The 19502-nt window shown below is 44.6% G+C and overlaps 1 protein-coding gene across 1 annotated transcript in view; it reads left to right on the forward strand.

Annotated features, from left to right (window-relative positions):
• The first annotated feature begins 3106 nt into the window (after positions 1-3106).
• LOC116467942 (uncharacterized) overlaps positions 3107-19502 on the forward strand; it is a 54403-nt gene continuing 38007 nt past the window's right edge. The window contains exons 1-2 of the mRNA XM_032151555.1: positions 3107-3199; positions 3827-3947. Coding sequence (XP_032007446.1) covers positions 3107-3199; positions 3827-3947 — 214 coding nt within the window. The remainder of the gene's footprint in view (positions 3200-3826; positions 3948-19502) is intronic.

The raw sequence follows: 19502 nt of genomic DNA on the forward strand, positions 1-19502 counted from the left end.
TTCTTGGAGTTTACCCTCCTTCTTAAAGGAACCCCAGCTGCCTGTTCCCATGATGCCACTGCTGGAGTCTCAGCCCTGAGGTTGGGCAGGTGGGGGGTTGAGATTGTACCTTCTCTGTTTACTGAAGGTGTTCCTGTCTATCTTGCTGCCTATTCACTGCGGTCCCCATAGCTGAAAGTCAGTAGGCAGAACAGCTGGCCCGGTAGGACCCGTTTCTTCAATGAAACAGCCTGTGGCCCAGACAAAAGCCCCTGCATGGGTGGGTGGAGGCTAGGATGCTCTGGTGAGCCCCTTGGACGCCATTCCTGTAGTGGCCACATTGGAATCAAGTCCATTCACCGATGGTCTTAATGTGGACAGAAAATTGAATTTATTAATTGTAGATGTAAAAATATAATCAAACATTTCTATCCATATCATTGAGTCCTATCCAACAATAAAAAGTAACAAACTATTGATATATGCAACAACTTGGGTGGATCTCAAAGCAGTTATGCGGTGAACAAAGCCTATCTCAAAAGGTTACATACTGTATGACTTCATTTTGTAACATTTTTTAAGTGAAAAAACTCTAGAGATGAGGCACAGGTTAGTTGTCAGGAAGGAGCAAGTGTAGCCACAGAGGACAGCACAAAGAGTGGCTTGTGATGAAACAGCGCCACACAGGTGATAAAATTGCATAGAGCTACACACACACATACACACACACACACACACACACACACGAGTACTTGTGAAGTCTGAATGAGTCTGGGTTGTACCAATGTCAGTTCCCTGGTTTTGATAACGTATTATAGTCATGCAAGCTGTTACATTGGATTGGCCTAGTGAAGTGTCTGTGGGACTTCCTTGTCAATTTTTGATTGTGGTAAAATATACATAACATAAAATGTACCATTGTAACTATTTTCACAGGCACAGTTTGGTGGCTTTAAATACATTCACATTATTATGCAACAAACACCACCATCCATCTCCAGAGGACTTTTTATATCTTCCCAAACTGAAAGTTCATACCAATTAAACAACTCCTCATTCCCCTTACCTCCCAGCCCCTGACAGACACCATTCAAATTTCCATCTCTTTGAATTTGACTACTCGTATAAGTGCCTCATCTAAGTGGAATCACGGAGTTTTTGTCTTTGTGTGACTGGCTTATTTCTCTTAGCATAGTGTCTTCATGATGCATCCATGTCACAGAAACATATCAGAATTTCCTTCCTTTTTAAGGCTGAGTACTATTTCATTATCTGTATGTATAGTAGCCCACTCCCCCTTATCCACAATTTTACTTTCCTTAGTTTCAATTACCCACAGTCAACAGCAATACAAAAATATTAAATGAAAAATTCCAGAAATAAACAATTGATACCTTTTGAACTGTGAGTAGTTCTGAGCGGTATAATAAAATCTTGCTGAATCCTGCTAAGGGCATGAACCCTCCCTTTGCCCAGCGTGTCCACTCTGTCTACACTCTCCACCCAGTAGTGACTTAATAGCCATCTTGGTTGTCAGGTTGTCTGCCCCAGTATCGCAGTGCTTGTGTTCAAGTAACTCTTATTTTACTTCATAGTGGCCCCAAAGCACAAGTGTAGTGATGCTGGCAACTCAAATTTATCAAAGAGAAACCATAAAGTGCTTCCTTTAAGTGAAAAGGTGAAAATTCTCGGCTTTAGGAAAGAAAAAAAATGATATGCTGAGGCTGCTAAGATCTATAGTTAGGAATGAATCTTCTATCTGTGAAATTGTGAAGGGGAAAAAAAGAAATTCGTGCTAGTTTTGCTGTCACACCTCAAATCACAAGTTACGACCACAATACTGGTAAGTGTTTAGTTAAGCTGGAAAAGGCGTTAAATTGTAGGTGGAATATGTGAACAGAAACGTGTTCCCACTGACAGCAATTGTGTTCGGTACTATCTACAGTTTCAGGTATCCACCGGGGGATCCTGGAATGTATCCCCCCAGGATAAGGGGGGACCACTGTACCACATTTATCCATTTATCCATCGGTGGACATTTCAGTTGTTTCCACCTTTTAGCAACCTTCTGTGGATTTATAATTCTTTCAAAATAAAATGTTAAAAAATACAATCAGAAATGAAATCTATGAATTGACTCACTCTTTCACCTACTGAGCACGTAAACTAGTGTTTGTTGTTGACCTGTTGACTTTTGTACAGTTCCCATCGCAGAGAGGATTTAAGCTTGGTAGGCCTTATAGAACTTGATTTTTTCTTTTTTTCTTTTTTTTTTTTTTTTTGAGACGGAGTCTTGCTCTGTCACCCAGGCTGGAGTGCAGTGGCGCAATCTCGGCTCATGGCTCATTGCAAGCTCGACCTCCTGGGTTCACGCCATTCTCCTGCCTCAGCCTCTCCGAGTAGCTGGGACTACAGGTGCCCGCCACCACGCCCGGCTAATTTTTTGTATTTTTAGTAGAGACGGGGTTTCACCATGGTCTCGATCTCCTGACCTCATGATCCGCCCGCCTCGGCCTCCCAAAGTGCTGGGATTACAAGCGTGAGCCACCGTGCCTGGCCTTTTTCTTTTCTGCTTTTAAAGAAGCAACATGTATGATTGTTCAGACGATAGTATGTGATGTTCAGCGAACTTTAATTAACCTGGCCCATGACACTATGTACACGCTTAGATCAAGAAATAAGAAAGGAAATTCAGAGCCCTCTTGCACTGACAGATGATTTCAGGACAGACAATGACATTAACATTGAGCCAGCTCCTGACTATACAGAATATGAAGCCATTCTTTTTTTTTTTTTTTTTTTTTTTTGAGACAGAGTCTCACTCTGTCGCCAGGCTGGAGTGCAATGGCGTGATCTTGGCTCACTGCAACCTCTGCCTCCTGGGTTCAAGTGATTCCCCTGCCTCAGCCTCCTGAGTAGCTGGGACTACAGGCATGTGCCACTATGCCTGACTAATTTTTGTACTTTTAGCAGAGACGGGGTTTCACCATGTTGGCCAGGATTTCTAATGCAACCAGGTAAAAGTAATTAGCAGGAGAGGGGAATGCTTGGCTTTGGAGGACTCATCTGCATTGCAAAGTATTTCCCATTGGTGGCTTGGCCAGGCATTCCTCTGTCCAGCTGTGTAATGGTCTCAAGACTGCGGAGCATATTCACGTACAGCATAGACACCACTTCACGTAGGGGCACTGGACTGCCTAGAGTTGGAGGAAGGGACCCTGTGAGTAAGCATGACCTCATCCTGGGAACTGCATGGTGGTGGGCCTGCAGGTGGGGAGGAGAGGGTGGGCGCTCACAGGGCAAGACAGAGGCTCAGCAAAGAGAATGTGTATTGTGGTTGATGCCATTGTCACCTTTCCAAACTTGTTTCCGAAAGGCATTACGTGGAGAGGGGATGCTGACAGGGATGACACAGTCCCAGCTCCAGAAACACCATCAGCTGAATCCAGGGGTTTTTCACTTTTGTGTTTTTTATGGAGGTTTAGGTGCTTAGTAAACCCCTAAGTAAACCCCTTTATGTGTATTTTTTTTTCTAGGGATAAACCCCATACCTTTTCTCAAATCTTCAAGGTCCATGACCTGCCGATATGTAGAACCTTATGCTAATGACTGCTTCTGGGATACCTCTCCTCAGGAACTGACTTGACCCACCTTCCTACCAATGTGGCCGTGGGCAGGAGGAAGTCCCTAAATGTGCTCGAGCCTGTTTGATCCAACCCCTGTGGGAGTCCGTGTTCCTCTCTCCCCACTTTGCCCTGTCCTTCCCTTGTTCTTCTCTTCCTTCCCTGTCCTTCTTTGGCTTTGCTGCCTCTCTTCCCTTCCCATTGTTTTTCCTCCCTCCTCCTAGGTTCTCACATCGCTTTCCTGTTTGCCTCTCCTGCAATATGGATTTGACACATTAATCATTACAGCAACAGCTAAAATTCCACTGTGCTTCATTAATCCGGAGAAAAATACCATGTCAGCTGGTAAGTGCTGTAGGGTATGCTCATATGTTTCTCCCAGGGTCCGTGGTGGTGGAAATTTCTCCGTTTCTATGAGTAACAAAACAGGAGGCCAATGGAAGGCCACGGTGAGCACGGATGGTGGACGGACACAGGGAGGGTGGGAATGTGGGTGAGCATCAGTCCCTGAAGGCATTAAGTCACCCATCACGGACCCTGACAGACCCTGCGCTATTCAAGAACTCTAGTCAGAGAGGTTGAGTTGTAAAATCCTATTAGGGTTGCCAAGACCAGAACAGTGTGACTTTAATAAGGTTAAAGTTTGGCATTTTTACAGCTTTCATTATGATAAGGTTTTCAGTCACATGACGGGGAAAGAGCTAGAAAGGGTCCGTCCAAACGTAGCTGGTCAGACCTCAAGGTGTGGCCGGTCATGGCCTCCTGCCAGCTCCCCAGGGGTTCCTCATGCTGCGGGGCCGGCTTTCTAGCTGCAGTTTCTGCCCTGCGTGTGGAGAAAGCCTGCTCCTATCTTTGGCCTCTGGGACTAACTGGGGAAATGAATTCAGGCAGCTATTTTCAGACAGAAAGAGCCCTTGGCTGACTTAGAAGCAAATGCCCCATTCTTTGGCCAAAGGTGTCACCCTGACCTTGATCAGCAATCAGGCCACCAGCCACAGTGAGAGCAGAAGAGACTGTTCTACTCCCAAAGAACTGAGGGGGTTCGATGCTTTGGTTAATACCCTCCGGCCTAGAATACATACTCTATTGTCCATCTGGATTTGTCCATCCTTCAAACATCTGCTCCTCTGGGAGGCCTTTCCTGATTTCATCTTCCCTTCCTGGTCCCAGGAGAAATTCATCCCTTCTCACTCCCATGGAGCTTAGGCCATACTTCTCAAGCAGCTATTTCAGTGCCATGAGTTCCTTGAGAAAGTGCCTTCAGCCCCACTAGACCCATAGCTCTCCATTCACGATTCACCTGTGCCTTGTTTTTCTTTGAATACTCAGCCCACAGTACAGTGCCTAACACACAGTAGGTGCCCATAAATGTTGACTGAGAGAAAAATTTAGCTGGAGGCACATCCCTTCCACTGGGAAGAGGGCTTAAATGTCATGTCCTCCATGCTTGCATCATCTTTGCCCATGAAGAACAGGAGAAAATATAATTTCTAAATAGGTTACTAGTTTCTCGAAGTTGGAATTTGCATGGGTTCATGTATCTATAGCATCTACCACCATGTGTCCACCAGTGTAAATTTCAAATGCATTAATGGTCTCATCTATGTCCATTGTGTCATAATGTCAACTCATTTAGAAAATTCTTTATTCAAACTGGACAATTTAAATCAACACCATCAATTATATACCTACTCGGTGTCACAGCCAGCACTAGTCCATTCAGAAATACAGAATTAAGAAGTCCCTGTCCACAAGGAGCAGAGTCTAGTAGCCAAAGAGATATAGTCAAATGTTAAGTGCATATGAGGTCACGGTTTGCATGCTGGCTGTGTGCTGTCATGCAGGCACACAAAGATAAGGGCACAGCATGTTCCCTTGTGAAGTTTATGGTCCAGCTGAGGAGCTAAGCCATTCACTAATAAAAAACCCAAACCTCAGCTGAGTATGTACCAGGTATACAGAGACCCCTTAGACCACAGCTCCCAGGATCATGGTGGGTGGCCCCTCTCTGGACCCACAGTTGTGTGAGAACTACCAATGGGAGAAGGGCTTGGCCGTTCCTAATGCTTGGAGTCTGATGGACTCCAAAGGCCACTGTGTTTTGGTGCAGAACTGGAGTTTTTCTCACGGGCCTGAGACTGACCTGAACCATCAGTGCTGCTATGGAGCGGAACTAACTCTTCAGCTAGGCCCTGAGAGACCCCCCCGCCCCCCCCGATCAGGGCTCCTTGGATGAGGGATGCCCAGGCCTGGGCTTGACCTCCCAAGGTTATTTTGGACCATAGCGAGCCCTGCTTCTGGCACACCCTCGGCTCAGAACCAGGCCAGAACTGCACTGGATGCTGCAGGAGGCAGGAGCATTAGTGGATGACCTTCAGAAGTGGGCAGTGCTGCTTAAGGGGGAGGAATCACCCCCACTTCACCTCCACAGCATGTAAGCTTTGCAATTGGAGACCAGGGACCAGTAGAACTCGGAGGATGGCAGCGTGACACTGGAACTGGCCTCCCACGCTGCTCTGACTGGCTTTCCCCGAGTACTCGAGATGTGAGAAGACAGCCAAAGCCACCAACAAGGGGCTGGGGGCTGAAAATTGTCCCCTGTGCTTGACCAAGGGCCAACGGGCAAAGTAGCAGGGTCCGAGGAGGCACCTCTCTCACATGGAGGGGAATCAGGCTCTATCACTACAGAATAAGTGTCCTCAGTTGGAGGCCCTCCCTGCCTGGGGGAGGGAAATATCCTTGGCAGTGCCGCTCCTGGCCCCCACAGTTCTCTCAGCTGAGCCAAGAAGCAATTCTCCTTTGCCCCTGGCCACTCCTCACTCGTGAGTGGGGAGCGTGACTCACATCTGTGGGGAGGGCAGGCGCAGTTAGGTGAGCCTCATTCAAATGCCAGGCAGACGCAAATAGCACGCTTTCCTATGAATAGCTTCCCCAGCTGTTCTGCGGGAGGCTGAGCGCGTCCTTATCCAAAGTACATTTGCCCTGTTCTTATTTATGAGCTGAATCGGGAACTATGGGCTGCCTACCTTTGGCCCCTCAAGGCCAGCTTTGTGTTCTTTGTTCCCTAAAGTCTCACCCAAGTGAAATATTAACTGGTGGTGGGACAAAAGGGCCGGGTGCCTCTGAAGGCAGGGCTGGTGAAGAAGGATGCCTGGAGGGTGTGTTGTTCCCTGACCTGGAATTTTCCACTCCTCTTGTGCTCACATGACCAGGGCAGTGCTTTCTTCAAGTCACAAAATGAAGATGGCTGCCAGGGTGGCTGGTGCTAAAAAACCAGATAGTGGTGGCCATGGCTGTTAATGGCACCATCGTCACTGAAGATAATAATCTCAGTGGTACAGTGTGATGGAAGCTGTTAGGCCTGAGTGCCAGGAGGCCAGGGCCCTGGCCATGGCTCTGCCTCCACAGCAGCCTGGAGAACCTTGGGGAAGCCACTAGATGCCTTGGCCGTCTACTCCTCAGCTGTAACACAGGGAGGCTGGGAGCACAGAGGTCCTTTCCTGCTCTGATGATCTCTGCATTTATGAACTGCATTGATAGCTGGTCGCAGTAGCTGTATTGCTTTATCTGTGAGGAGTTATTAGGGTGCATCCTCTACTACCTTTGTACCTTTCTTTCCCTTCTCTCCATCTGCCTTACTGTTTCTTGGCCTCATTCCTTTTATCTCACTTCCTTCATCTTTATCTTCAGGCCGAGGACTTCTAAGCTAGACTACACATTGATTGAGTGTCTTTTGAATCGAGAGGGCCCACCTCTGCCACTTTCTAGTTCTGCCACTTCCTAGCTATGTGACCTAAGCCAAGTTATTTTGTTTCTCTGCATATCAATTTCTTCATCTATAAAAAGGGTATCGGGTTAGGGCTTTTGTAAATATCACACATAGTGCCTTGTATGTGAAGGCTCCATGGATAGAAGGCATGACATGTTTAACACGTGAAAAATGGCATACATAAAGAACTCATCTTTCTTCCCGCAGACCTCCTTCTGTCTCTGTTTCTGTTATCAGGGATACTCTCCTCCGAATTATTGGGGTTTGGGCTTGATGTCAGCTTGCCTTTTTTGTCCCCTTGTTCTCTCCAGTACGTGTCTCTAGAAGCCTTCCTTTCCATTCCTGTGGGGTCTGACAGTTGTGGGCAGAAGGCCTGCAGGTCCAGGGCTGAGCAGGGGCCCCCACTGTCTGCTGAGGTGGGGGTACTACCTTTGGGAATCACTGGAAGTTTTACTTACACAGGGACTTTGCCTGGGGGTGGTGAAGGGATTGGTTTAAATCATTGTTGACTGGCTAGGATTTCCTGAAGGTGAATGTGGACCTCATTGACTGGGGCCAAACAGACCTGAGTACACTTACTTGGACTTGCTGCTGACCTCCTTACTGTCCAGAGTCTACCTGGTGCGTTCATGTTCCCTGCACACTGCAGGTTGTGCATGAGGATGTCTTTCAGGGTGACACTGGCTTGAAAAGTTAAGGGAGGCAGCCAGGTGCAGTGGCTCATGCCTGTAATCCCAGCACTTTGAGAGGCCGAGGCAGGCAGATCCCTTGAGGCCAGGAGTTCTAGACCAGCCTGGCCAACATGGTGAAATCCCATTTCTATGGGTGTGGGAGCCTGCACTTGTAATCCTAGCTACTTGGGAGGCTGAGGCATGAGAATCGCTTGAACTCAGGAAGTGGAGGTTGCAGTGAGCTGAGATCGCGCCACTGCACTCCAACCTGGATGACAGAGCGAGACTTGTCTCAAAAAAAAAAAAAAAAAGAAAGAAAAGAAAAGAAAAGAAAAAAGAAAGAAAGAAAAGTTAAGGGAGGCAGGTACTTCCAGAATAGCCCATATTACTTTTTGGGAAAAAATTTTTTAAATTGCTTCCTCTGGAAGATGTCGCTCTGTGGGCACATAGCTCAGTGGAATATAAGCTGGGTTTCAGTACCCACTTGCCCCCTTAGTGCAGAGCCTTTGTGCAAGGTACAACCTGTCCAATCTTAAGTGAGACCTTAACTCCCATTCCAGACCTTGGCACTCGCTCATTAGATTCCAAGTTCCATGAGGACAGGGTCCATGTCTCCTTCATCAGCGAGGTCCCAGGGCCTGGCAAAGGACCTGGCACAATGCAGATGCTCAAGAGATATTGCTGGATGTTGAATGAATGGATGAATGAATCAACAATGCCTTGTAGCTAGGAATGCCTGGTGTAATTGGTACCAAAGAGCTCTGAGGGCAATAAAGTGGGGCAGTTAAGAGCATGTGCTTTGGAATCAGAAAAGACTGAGTTTGCATTTTGCCCTACCTCTTAATAGATGTATGATCTTAACTGAGTCTGACTTCCTTCATCTTTAAAATAGGGGTGTAACAACACCTAACCCATTAGTGTTATAATGAGGCTTCCATGAGATGATATATGTAAAGCACATATATTAGTATTTGGCCAATGGTGAAGTTGTAAATGATGCTTCCTGGAGAGCCCTAAGGATAGCATTTCCCCGGGGGCCTCCCCATCCAAACTGCTTTAGGGTTCCCATACCCAGTAGCCTTTCCAGTCATTCTCAGTGTGCATCTCGGATATGGAGTGAGGCGGCTTGTGGCTGCAGTGATTTGTTTGCTCTTGGCACCAATCCACAGAAACTTACTGGGGCTTCAAAACCCATTAGGCACTCAAGCATTCAGTGCTCCATGCATTTCCCAGAAAATGCTTGATTTTTGTTGGTTAGATTACAAATATGTCCTACGATTTACTGCTTCCCATTACTGTACCCCTACTTACTCTTTTTCTTGGTCTTGGACACCTGCCACCATCATTTAGCTGATCTCATGCTATCAGCAAAGGCAAGGAAAACAATAGCTTCTCTACAGGACTTTGCCCTCCCACAGGCTCAGGGGCCACAGATCCTACATGCTGGGCTAGAAAACGCATGTGCCCAGCTTCTGAAGATGTTCAGGTGAGAAATATAATACAGGCACACACTCACTGCTGCTGCATCTGTGTTTTTGAAGTCCACAGCAGCAGTCCAGCTGAGAGCACATCAGGATGTCTATCCTTCAGCAGTGCTGCAAATGGGAATTTGTGAAAGGCTCTGCTGAGGAGCTGAAGAAAAGTTGCTAAGTCAATTCAGACTGGAGGGGGAGAAGTGGGAGAGGATTTTTCTATCACTGGTTGCATATGTCCTTGGGGACTTAAAGATGATCTTGACTTTTTTAAGCCTGAAAGTTTGCTATTTTAAAACATCAATGTTGGCTCATGCTAATTCACCAAGAGATCAAGTGACTTTGCAGGGGTGGGCAGGTGAGGGGGAAGTAGGATGTGGTAGAGGAGAATGTTTATGGAATAATGAAATGGACACAGGATGGGGGGCAGTGGGGGGTCAAAAATGTAGGTTTAATCTCTGTTTTGTCCATGAGTGGTTATGTGATCAGTTGATGTGACTTATCAGCCAGGGCCTCTGTTCCTCTATCTGTCCTATGGGAGCAACACAGGGATGTGCAGAAATTATTACAGGCCATAGATTTGAGTATGTTTGCAGCACACAGGGGGTGGGAAGCCACTGCCTCCGTAGTTGGCTAGTGCAGGCAGTATTGGTTCTACAGCCTCTGCGGGGCCCAGGGGATACTTCTGAGGAAGGGAAACAGAAAAGAGAGCTGTAGACGATTCAGAGCCTTATTCCAGGCAGGTGCTCTCCTCTTGATGATTCGGTCAGGGAGCTTGCCCTCCCTGCCCAGATGACAGGATTTCATGGCAGGCATTAAAAAGCTTCTTCCATTATAAAGCAAGTCAGTTGTGGGTAGAAGGGAAGGGAGGAGGGAGACGGAGCAGGCTCTGGAGAACATGCAGCCCTAGTGTGGATGTTGGGTGAGATGGCATTGAAGCACAGGGAGGGGGAGGTGCAGAATGCTCAGACTGCTAGAGGAAGAGGAGAAGGCAAAACTGGAAAGGGAGGTGAATCAGGCAAGCAGAGTGAGCCCTCAGGATACGCAGCTGAGCCCTGGTGATAGCTGACATCCAGCTCCTGCAGAGGGAGTCTGGGTTTCCCCTGTAATCTGTGTATCAGGAAGGCAGAGCTCATGGGGTGGGGGCCCCCAGGGCTGGGAGCTGTGGGGGCAGGGTGAAAAAACTCAGCAATCAAAATAATTGATATTTTAATAAGTAAAAATTAATGCAATAAATCATGATGCACTTAAAAAGTTAAATAAAGACAGAATGTGATCCTGCAACTTGTATGACATGGTCTCACTCATCTCGCCCTAATCCGAGCCCTGTTGGCTTTTACCTTAGCAACTGAGCAGGCCTTTTTGATGAAAACTTTCCTATTCAACTCATATTTCTCAGAGACCCTACCCATGGTGTCTTAGTCCATTTTGTGTTGCTAGAACAGAAGAGCACAGAGTGGGTAATTTATTTAAAAAAAAAGAAATTTATTTCTCACAATTCTGGAGGCTGGAAAGTCCACTCTCAAGGTGCTGGCATCTTGTGAGGGCCTTCTTGCTGCATCATCCCATGGCAGACAGTGGAAGAGCAAGAGGGTGTGAGAGAGGGAGAGGAAGGGGGTGGAACTCATCCTTTAATGAGGAACCCATTCCTGCAATAACTCATCCACTCCCCCAATAACAGCATTAGTCCATTCATGAGGGCAGAGCCCTAATGACCTAATCACCTCTCAAAAGTTCTACATCTCAACACTGTTGCATTGGAGATTAAATTTCCAACACATGAATTTTGGAGGACACATTCAAACCATAGCATATAGTAACTTCAAAATGATTTACTCTTTACTGGGGTAGTACCATTAGTGACTCCAAGTAATCCTCTGATACTTTTCTTATTAAAGAAATTAAGTATACATAACATTTACACCCATTTTATCCCTGTTGGGGGCAGTCCATGGCCCCCAGGAATATGCATGCTGGGTAAAAAGGTGCACTTTAAATATTGGAAAAAGGATGCTACATGATTTGATGCATTGAAATATTGACTTGCAGCTAATTGTTTGCAAATGGTTTTATTTGTATACGTTCAGTTTCCTGCCTCCTCATCAACCAGATATTAAAGGTTAGGGGCATTCATTCATTTGTGCATTCGGCAAACATTTATTAAGCCTCTACTATGTGCCAAGCATTTGCTTGGTGCAGGGAATATAGAGGTAAATGACACAGGCCCTGATCGCCCTGATCTAGGAGTGCCCAAAAACTGATGGGGGAGATACTTGAAGGACAGTGAGGGTCATGAGGATGATGTTCAAGGATTTTCACAGGATGTTGCAGTGCACAGGGGTTGAATATATAACGATACAGAGAGGGCTCCCTAGCCTGTAGGGATGTGTGGGCACTAGAACTTAGCTAAGGGAGGAGAGGAAGAAAATATTTCAGGCAAAGGCAACTAAATGTGTAGGGCAATGACTTCCTAGTACCCTCAGGGTGCCAAGGGATAAAGTGGCCAGGGGCCATGCCCTCAGCACACCCCCTACAGGCCACTCCCAATAAATCTACATCCATTTAAAAATACTAGGCCTAATATGCTGGCTGGCTGGATGCCCCTTGTGAGTGTATGTGCAGCACCCTGCCTTTCCCACAGCATTTATCCCACTGCCTGTGGCTGCCAGCATCCTTGTCAGTGTCCCCATTGGACTATTAGCTCATGATGTAGGGATGATTCTGTCTTGCCTACTATTGTAATACCAGTGCCCAGCACACTGTGCCGTTCCAGTAAGGGCTCGATAAAACATACGTTCAATGAATGAATGAATGAATGAATGAATAAATAAATAAATAAATAAATAAATAAATAAATAAATAAATGGAGGTGAAAGCAACAAGTTCAAGGACTCCCAAGTCACTTAGCACCTAGATTCATTTATATTCCTTTTATGTTCTTTTAATATTATCTAATGTGTAGACTCTGGATATAGCCAGTGTCCAATAGACAATTTTAATGAATTATGATCCATTGACTGGGAACAGCAGACCCGTGGCCTAGGCCTTATCTAAGAGCTGGGAGACCTCTCATCTTCCCTCTCCTGCCAACAGGGTCCATATGACAATCATTACTTGTGGGATGAACCTATGAGGTTAATAATTATATTCTTCTCAACATGACAAACTGCCATTGTCTTTTATGTTTAGCTTTCAAAATAAAACTTAGAGGAATTAAGAACAATATTAGACAATCATGGATAACATCAATGCAGTAATTAAAGGGTAGGTTAAAAATTCTCTACTTCAATATTTTCTACCCATTCCAAGCGGCTAAGTAATAGATATTTTAATGAAGTAAATTTATTATTTATTAGTTTGCAACATTCAGACTATAGGGTTGATAATACCACAGTCTAGAGAAGTGCAACCTTAAGGCAGAGATGATGAAAGAATCCATAATTGTAAAATCCTAGGACTTCCATTTACCTTTTATAAATCCCTGGGCAAGTTACTTATTCTCTCTGAGCATTTCTTCATTTGTAAAATGGAAACACCTACTTACCTTAACCAGAGCTATTCTGGAGATCAGATGACGCAATGAAAGTCAAGATATTTTATGAACCACAAAGTGCTATACTAGTATGAAGAATTATTATTCGTTATTTGCTGGATCATATTCTTACAAAAAAGAAATATGAACAGTAATCCTACAGGATTCAAAATTGCTAGATTTCTAGAGACATGGCGTGGTAGATAAAGTGCCCTTCTGCAACCCTTCTTCTTCCACCAACCCAGACCTAAAGACTAAAGAGCTGGGAAAATTGATAGCCTTCTAGAAACTTCGCTTAGCCATCTGCAGCAGTAAACCAAGACAGTGTAACTATTTGACTGAAGGCTTGGAAACACTCAAAACTCTGTCAAGGTAATTTTGCTATAATTGTAAGCAAAGAGGCCTGAATGTGATGCCCATTAGAAAGCAGGAACCAATGTCTTCTGTTTTGCTTTCCCAAGTCAACTGTGAGGTGGCACTGTGCCTCAAGTGTGTTCTACAGGGAACTCACACCAAAATTACCTATATATTGGGTAGAGGATATTGTACACTGGGGAGAGGGGAAGGAGGGTGTTGTTAAGATGCACATTCCTGGGCCCCACACCCCAGAACCATGAATCAGAATCACTGGTGATGAGGGCTAGAAGTCCGAACTTTTAATATATACCCCAGGTTTCACAACAACTACTTTTTAGAGTCTGTCTGATAACAATCCACTTGGGGGCATCTCTTCATCTTACGGCTAAAACAGCTTTGGAAAGATTTCAGAGAGGAAATAAATAATTTAGGGAAAAAGGACTTCTTCATAAAAAAATTAAATATGTATAGGATTGACTGTATGAAGTCATGATTATGGTTTATAAATATTTGAAAGGCACAAATTCAAATGATAGAATATAAATGTTTTAATTCAGGTACCAGACGGCATAAGTAGGAGTAATGATGAAATGACATAAGCAAAGAGAACTGGGGCCAGATATCAAGGAAAACATCCTGACAGCATAAAAAAAAAAAAGTTATAGAATCATTTCAAATGGTCAAGTTAACCAAAATATTAGTCCATTTAGTGGAAAAAACCAGCTGGGCAGCAGTTGAAAAAACAACCAATTGAGTGGTTAAATTCTCTCTCCCTCTCTTTTAAACTATTGTTTTGATTTTTGAAGTTTTCTGATCCTAAGTCATAGCAATCTAATTTTTACTTAATAATTAAATAGGTGACTCATGAAAAATGTTTTGGGTAGGAAGTGCCTGCTAGTCCTAGCTAAGATCTAGGTTTAGGAGAAGCAGAAAGTAAGCATAAAACTGCCTGGAGCATCATTACCTCCCCTTCTGGGAAGAGTGTGACATTCATTGAGAACTATGTGCCACGCTCTCTCTCATTTAATTTGCCCAGCCTTGTCAAGTAGATGTCATTTCCATTTCATGGATGAGGAAAGTCAGGCTTAAAGAGTACAAGTTAGTAGGAAATGAAAAGCCTGAAATTTGAACCCTCGTCTGTACAACACCAAAATCCCTGCTTTTTCTCCTCAAGCAAGTACTGGGTACACAGCACTGTAGTCACCACTGGTATCTTCTTTCTGTATCTAAAGATTGGCAAGGTGAGCTAACAAGCAATGACTCATACACATGATCAGCCTCCAAGCAATCTTCATACTGGGAAGCTCTGTGAGAAATTACTGTTTCTCTCATTTCGGATCCTGCTATTGTCTACAAAAACTTGATGTGTTTGAATGCTAGCAAGGACAGAGTTAATGGGGTGGCCTATGGAAGGGAATCCACTTTGGGCAATCTTCCAGGCTGAGAGGAGGTCACAGACCTAGGAGCATAATAATGGAAATATGTCCTCCCATTACCACTCCTCCCTCCTTTTCTCTTCACCATCGTCTTCCTCTTCTTCCTCCACTAACAATCTTATCCCCATCATCTCAATACCACCTCTATCATCACAACCACTGTCCATTGTCACTGTCATCACCATTATCATCAGCACTACTGAAGGGCAACAGGCTAGTCAGAGACGACACCAGTGGCAGCCAAGAGATCTTTATTGGAGGCTCAGTGTACGAGAAGACGAAGAGAAGGGGAGAGAGAGAGAGAGCTGCTGGGGCTGAGTATTTATGTCCTTTAGGGTGATGTGGTGATTGGTGTTTGGTCGAAGGGCAGGACCTAGGGGCTAGCAGGAGGTGTTTCCTTTTGATTGGGTGCTTATTTGGAGGGCTGTGCTTGGCGGATTTAGGTGGCGCCAAGTGGAGGGGGAAGAACCCGGAACCGATGCCTAAGATGGCGTCTTTGATTTATCCAACAACTACTATCATTACTGGCATCACCATCACCACCATCATTGCCACCATCTTACCATCATGACTGCTACCACTAGTACCACCATCACCATCATTGATTTATGGAGAAAAATTGAGTTTTCTGTATTTGATATTGCTCATGAATACTACTCACCACCACTTCCATCCCAAAGACCCCCAAATAATACTCTGTGCTAGACAGTTTTTTCTTTAACACCAGCCACACTTTGTGGAGCATGAACTAGACCAATTATGCCAACATAAAAACAAAACTGAGCCATAATTCCTCACCACAATCTTAGCAAAAAACAACCATGTACCAAATTATTAAGACTTCAAAACTCCTTTTAAAAGAAAGCAGATAATAAACAGATATAAAGGAAGCTCAGCTTTCTTCATACACCCCTGTGGCAGCCCCTGAAGCAACACAGTCATTAGGTTGAAAGAAAGAAGCATCTGATAAACCCCAGACATCCTGGTGCCAATTTGCGTCTCTCCCTTTCTGGCCTGTGCAGAACTCAGAGACAGCGTCTAAGAGGGCGGCTCACAATCTGCCTCAAACAAAAACACATGACAAATATAGTTCTGCAGTGAAGACTTTAGCCCCACGGGGAAAGCTGAGACTCAGGAGCCTGATGGCATAAACAAGGCGAAAGGCTTGGTAGCAAATCTGAAGACTTGTTTTTGGAAGCTGAAAACTTACTTCGGCAACAACAGTCCTCCATGGCTCCCTATTTGTGCTCTTGCTGGCGAGGCCTGGGAAGCCCTCTTGGGGCCTCTGGGGCTTGTAACCAGCCCTGCTTAGGTAAGTACACTGTGCAAATAAGCCCTCTGGGGCTTACAGACGTGTAAACAGCTCTCCAGCTGACCTTCAGACACAAACTCGGGATTTAAAACACTAATTTCAGACCCATGAGTCCAGAGAGGGTCTGGGCTGGAGGAATGGGGCGCCCAGAGAAGGGGTCCCAAAATGATTGGTCAGTGGGCGGAAGGGCAAGCCATATGAAAGAGGGGAGGCAAATGAGCCAACAGGTGTGAAATCAGCTTCCACAGGACCTGGAAAGAAATGGATAATCAATACAAGGGCAGTGATTGCTCCAGGAAACATAAGTGTTGCTGACAAAGTAAAAGGAGAGCGAAAGGGAAAGGGATGATTGGAGAGGGAGGCAGAAGGAAGGAACGAACAGGCAAGGTTCAGGAGGGAGCTACGTAAGTATTTTTCAAGAAACTTGTTATAAGGGGCAAGGGGTGAATTTCTTTTTTGCCTGCCCTGTCCAAAATCACAATGCAAAATGAAGCAGCGTTGCACAACGTCATCGATGTTAATACTGCTGAACTGTACATTTAGAAATGGGGAAGATGGTAAAGTTCATGTTATGTGTATTTTATCACAATAAAAAAGTAGGAAAAAAAACTAAGTAGGATTAGGTGACAATCCCAAAGTACTGGGATATTCTTATCAATAAAAGAAATGGAAGGTAAAGTCTTACTGAGAGCATGCATACTGAAAGCACTTGGCTGTGTCTCCCCATTCTGACATTTTAAACAACTATCCAAGGCATTAGGGAAGAAAGTGTTTTCCATATGGATTGGCTAAATCTCTCTTTTCTATGGATTGTTTTGGCTTTATGTCTTGACATCCCCTTCCAGGCATGGTTGGCACGACACTGGCTCCTGTGTCTTCCCCAAGAGTCCCCCATGCATTAAATCCTGCAAGAAATGACACTGAGTCATGTTCTTCCCACAACACGGTTTCCTTCAAAGGAGGAATTCTTCCTTCCTGGGTGATGCCCCAACTAAGAGCCTTTGTACTGCTATAAAAAGAGGCATTGACTTTTCAGGGTTGTCCTTCCTCCGAAAGCTCTCTTTTTCCAGCATGGCAGCCTCGCTGCCCACCATTTTATTTCCTATTCTAACCAGTGAAGCCCACAGGGGAAAGAGCAGCAGGCTTTTGGGGTTCAGTTTAAACAAATGAGGTGGCACAGTGAGGATGACTGGGACAAGAAAGAAGCTTGTAAATAATCTGTAGTTACCATCTAACTTCCTGCCAGTTTTCCAAAAGGATTACGTATTTTTATTTTAAAATTTTACAATTATCTGTTATTTTAGGCAAAATAGGCACATCGGCCAGTTAGACAATAAAGTGAGTTTCTAAAATGCAAAATCCATTTCTTCACTGACTTCATCATGAGACTGCAGATGAGTTCCTACAGGGAAAAAAAAATCCCCCAATTACTGGAGATAAAAATTTATCACAAGAAGAGGTTAAGTTGAGGTCAGTTCTGTGGCAAACATAGTAATCTGTTATTCTTGCAAGATTCTTAACCTGTGTTGAGTCAAATGGTGAGGAATAGGGTGATATGGTTAAAATATCACAGGATTTGGAGTTAAGCAGGTTTGGATCCTAGCTCTGCCTCTAGCAGGTATAATATTAGGTCAACTAAACTCTGAGCTTCAGTTTATATTCCCATGAAAAGATAATAATCATATCTATTTTTGTAGGATCTTCAATGAGGCTTAAATGAGACAATGTTGCTGGGCACAGTGCCTCACACCTGTAATTCCAGCAGTTTCGGAGGCTGAGGCAGGCATATTGCTTGAGCCCAAGAGTTCAAGACCAGCCTGGGCAACATGGCAAAACCCCGTCTCCACAAAAAATTAGCCAGGCAAGGTGGCATGCACCTGTAGTCTCAGCTACTCAGGAGGCTGAGGTGTGAGGATCTCTTGAGTTGGGGAGGTTGAGGTTGCAATGAGCCATGATAATGCCACTGCACTCCAGCCTGGGCAACAAAGTGAGACTCTATCTCAAAAAAAAAAAAAAAAAGACAATGTGGCAAAGTGCTTGATATATATGATAGGTGCTCATAAATGGTGGCCACTCTTACCTAACAGCTCTCTTTCTTTTAGAGATAAGAACCAACTTATATTAAGGGCTTATTGTTTGCCGTTCACTGGCTATAGGCCCTCTACATACCAATAGTGACTACTATTTCCTGCATACAGGAAATGTGACAGACATTTATGTGATTTATGACTTCACAGATAATCCTTACAGCAGCAGCTCTGCACAGTATCATTCTCCCCTGTACAAATGGAGAGATGGAGGCTCGAATTCTCACACGACACCCTTGCAGCACTTGAGCCACTCCAGGATTCTCTTCTGCTGGTCACCCAACTATTCTCCCAGGTCACTGGGGTTACTTACAATCTTGGATTTAGGGTTGGCAGATTTAGCAAATAAAAATACAGTATGCCTGGTTAAATTTGAATTTCGGGTAAACAGATAAAATTTTAGTATAAGTACGTCCCATGCAATATTTGGGACATACATTCAAAAGGCAATTCACTCCTCTATATTTCATCTGGCAATCCTACCTGAATTCCATTTGCAGAGTTCTCCCTGTTCCATTAGAAATGATCACACTTGAAAACATTGGATGGTTCTATCCGATTTCCTGACAAATAGTGCTCCCCACACATTCTCTAAATCAGAGGCATCAAGTATTCACCAGGATGTGTTTGAAATAGCCCTATGAGCATTTTCCTTAAAAATGAGAATCTATGCATTTATTTCAGCTTAGATCTGTAAATATTTTATTTGCTGCTGCTACTCAGTTAAAACCCCCAGTTTCATCATATTCTGACTGGCAAGTGTTTGAAGTGTCTGATTTTAAAACAGCTCTAGTTCTCTTTTAATTAGATATTTAATTTAACTGGCTGCTGATCAATAGTTTCAGGATATTTGTTTTCAGCTTGATGGGAATGGCAAAGGACCATTTGTGCATAAAATAGCCCACTAGTTATCTTTGTTTTCAGTGATGCCTTTGCTCTTACTGTTCTTTCTTAATGTCACAACTGTTGGCTCCCCAGCAAGTTAAATATCAGCCCTGGTAGAAGCTGATCTGATGAGTCTCCTTCTATATCGAAAATGCTGGTAGAAACACTGAAGCCAGGAAAGCAGAGGAATAAAGGAGGGCAGGGCATTGAGGAAATGAGGCCAAGGGTAGAGCGATCATACTTGAACCTGCCAATCGTGAAGCAGGAATCTGTGCTGCCTTGGGAATGGAGAGGCTGGGGAGGAGTCTCGAGCCGGCCCTTTGGCTGTGGCCAGGGATGGGTCATGGGGAGTCTTAGCCCAGCTCATTCCAACATGATA

The sequence above is a fragment of the Hylobates moloch genome, unplaced genomic scaffold (assembly GCF_009828535.3).
Source record: "Hylobates moloch isolate HMO894 unplaced genomic scaffold, HMol_V3 SCAFFOLD_5, whole genome shotgun sequence".
Lineage (NCBI taxonomy): Eukaryota > Metazoa > Chordata > Mammalia > Primates > Hylobatidae > Hylobates > Hylobates moloch.